Consider the following 2132-nt stretch of genomic DNA (forward strand, 5'->3'; position numbering starts at 1 on the left):
TTTTACCTTATGTGTGTATGGCAGATTGGTCCTCTAGGCATCCCACAATGCAGTACGCTCCCCCCCTCCAATCTATTCCTGGCACACTGAGTACTGTGGGCACCCCAAGAGCCAGGAGCCTGTGGGGTAGCATCAGCAACCAGGGTACAGGGAGCACTTACTGACTGTTCACTGCATTCATGGTCTTGTTGGAGGAAGGGGGGACAGCAGAGCTGAAGAAGATAGCAACCCTCTACTGCACATACTAGCTGGGAAGCACTGCCACTGCATGCTGGTGCAGTGATTCTGGAGTACTTTGGCAGCAGGAAGAGGCACAGCAAGAGGCTGTACATGTGTCTGTAGTTGAAATTGTTTCAAGCCTCATTACACTTTGAAACACTTCAAAGTCTCTCTGCAGGGAGGCATTTGGATGATTTCAAAACAATTGCCCTTAACCTTAGTTTCATTAGACAACCCAGGAGCAGAGGGCTGTGAAGACACGTCTCCACCTCTGAAGAACAGGACCCAAACAGCAGCACATAACTACTCCTAGCGCCCAAATAGGAACTTGGGAGCATAAGCAAGTACGGCAGGGCTCTATGAGGGGACCAGGTAACTCAACAGTTGTGTCACAGAGCAAGACGCATAAACTACAGGAACACTGGTCCAGTGCCTCCTGGCAGCACCAATGATCAAAGCTGGCCACCACAGCAACAGGGGCCAGAGAAGTGAAGTCACACAGCATGAAATAACAGCTGTTACCCAACAAGAGAGTTCAAAACAGGACAGCTCACTCATCTCTCTCGTTTTGAGCGATACAGATAAATGACCGAATTGCTGCTCATAAATTATGATGACATCTCAATTAGATTAGCACAGCCTGGGGACATTACCCTAGGTATCTACTCGTTTATGTAAGAGCAATCACTCACTTCTTCATTTTTTGTTTTCTCCACCAGAGGCTTGAGTGCTTTAATTTTCTCTTCTGCATTTCCAACTGAGGCGGCTTGAATTCCTGGCTCAGAAGCAGTCACCAGGCTGCCTGGCTCTGGAGTCAAATTCTGCCCTGCCACAGAGCCAAGAAGAGGAAGACTGCCTTGCATTATAAACTGAACCGTGGGCTGACTGACGGGTGCGTAGGGTGGAAGACTTGAAGGCAGAGGTGGAGTTAAAGGTATGTTTTGACTGTACACCTGTGAAACAGAGACATCTTTTAGGAAAAACCTGGAACTTACGCTGCAGATCCAAAGTTCAGGGATTTCTAACAGCAGCTTTTATCCACTGAAACACAAAAGTATAGCTGCTAAGCAGATGTTTAAGTCAAAAAGGCTACAGGTCCATCCCCTAGCTACATTTCTGTGTTCCAGCAACCAGTGTGACTCCTGCTCTTCACTAGTAGGCAGTACAGAAGGACAGGGATAGGGAGCTTTTTCTTAAAATAAATATATAAATACAAAAAAAAAGACCACCCCAATAATTTATAAGCTTCCAGCTTCTCCAAAAGAAAATAAAGCAAGATATTTTGGCAAATCAATGCTACTCAAATAGAAGCTGAAGTATACTGCAATATGAAGGGCTGTGCTTTTTGTTTTCATCCAATTGCAAGTGAGGACTGCTTGAAGGAATAAACAATTAGTGGATTTTGCGGAAGTGCATGGGCTGTATGAAATGTACTGCACGCGGGAGGAGGAGGAGAATTCTGCAATGGAAGGGGGTGAGGCACAACGAGGTCACGCATGAGGTGGGATGGCCTTCCACAACACTTTGCTTTGGGAGTGGGAACCAACCTGAGAGGAATCTAGATCAGGAAACATAGGCACAGGAATCATATAATTGGTTGGAGGAGGCTCATTTAACTGCACCTGATTTAATGTTTGGTTCAAGTCCTCTGCTTTCCAGGCCCCTTCTTTTGCTCTCTGAAGTTTGTAAAACGGCACCCCTAGAGTTTCCCAAGAGAAGCAAGGGGGGGGGAGGAGGGGAAGGGAGAAAAAAAAAAAAGCTTTTAAGAATGGTAATAAACCCATGAGGTCACAGATTCAAAATCATTTACAAGCAAAAAAACCTGACTAAACAAACTAGCCCAATTTTTCAGAAGCAAGTACTGATGTTGGGCGAGTAATCTGAACCACAACAAAAGGGTCTACATTAATTTT

At 45.5% G+C, this 2132-nt stretch overlaps 1 protein-coding gene across 3 annotated transcripts in view; it reads right to left on the reverse strand.

The window, feature by feature from the left end:
* PHRF1 (PHD and ring finger domains 1) overlaps positions 1-2132 on the reverse strand; it is a 75972-nt gene that overhangs the window by 17031 nt on the left and 56809 nt on the right. For all 3 annotated transcript variants that reach the window (XM_019519806.1, XM_019519805.1, XM_019519807.1), the window contains 2 exons: positions 1842-1918; positions 912-1172 (listed from right to left, as the gene is read on the reverse strand). In XM_019519806.1, coding sequence (XP_019375351.1) covers positions 912-1172; positions 1842-1918 — 338 coding nt within the window. The remainder of the gene's footprint in view (positions 1-911; positions 1173-1841; positions 1919-2132) is intronic.

The sequence above is a fragment of the Gavialis gangeticus genome, unplaced genomic scaffold, assembly GCF_001723915.1.
Source record: "Gavialis gangeticus isolate Ggan-Ray unplaced genomic scaffold, GavGan_comp1, whole genome shotgun sequence".
NCBI classification, from domain to species: Eukaryota; Metazoa; Chordata; order Crocodylia; family Gavialidae; genus Gavialis; species Gavialis gangeticus.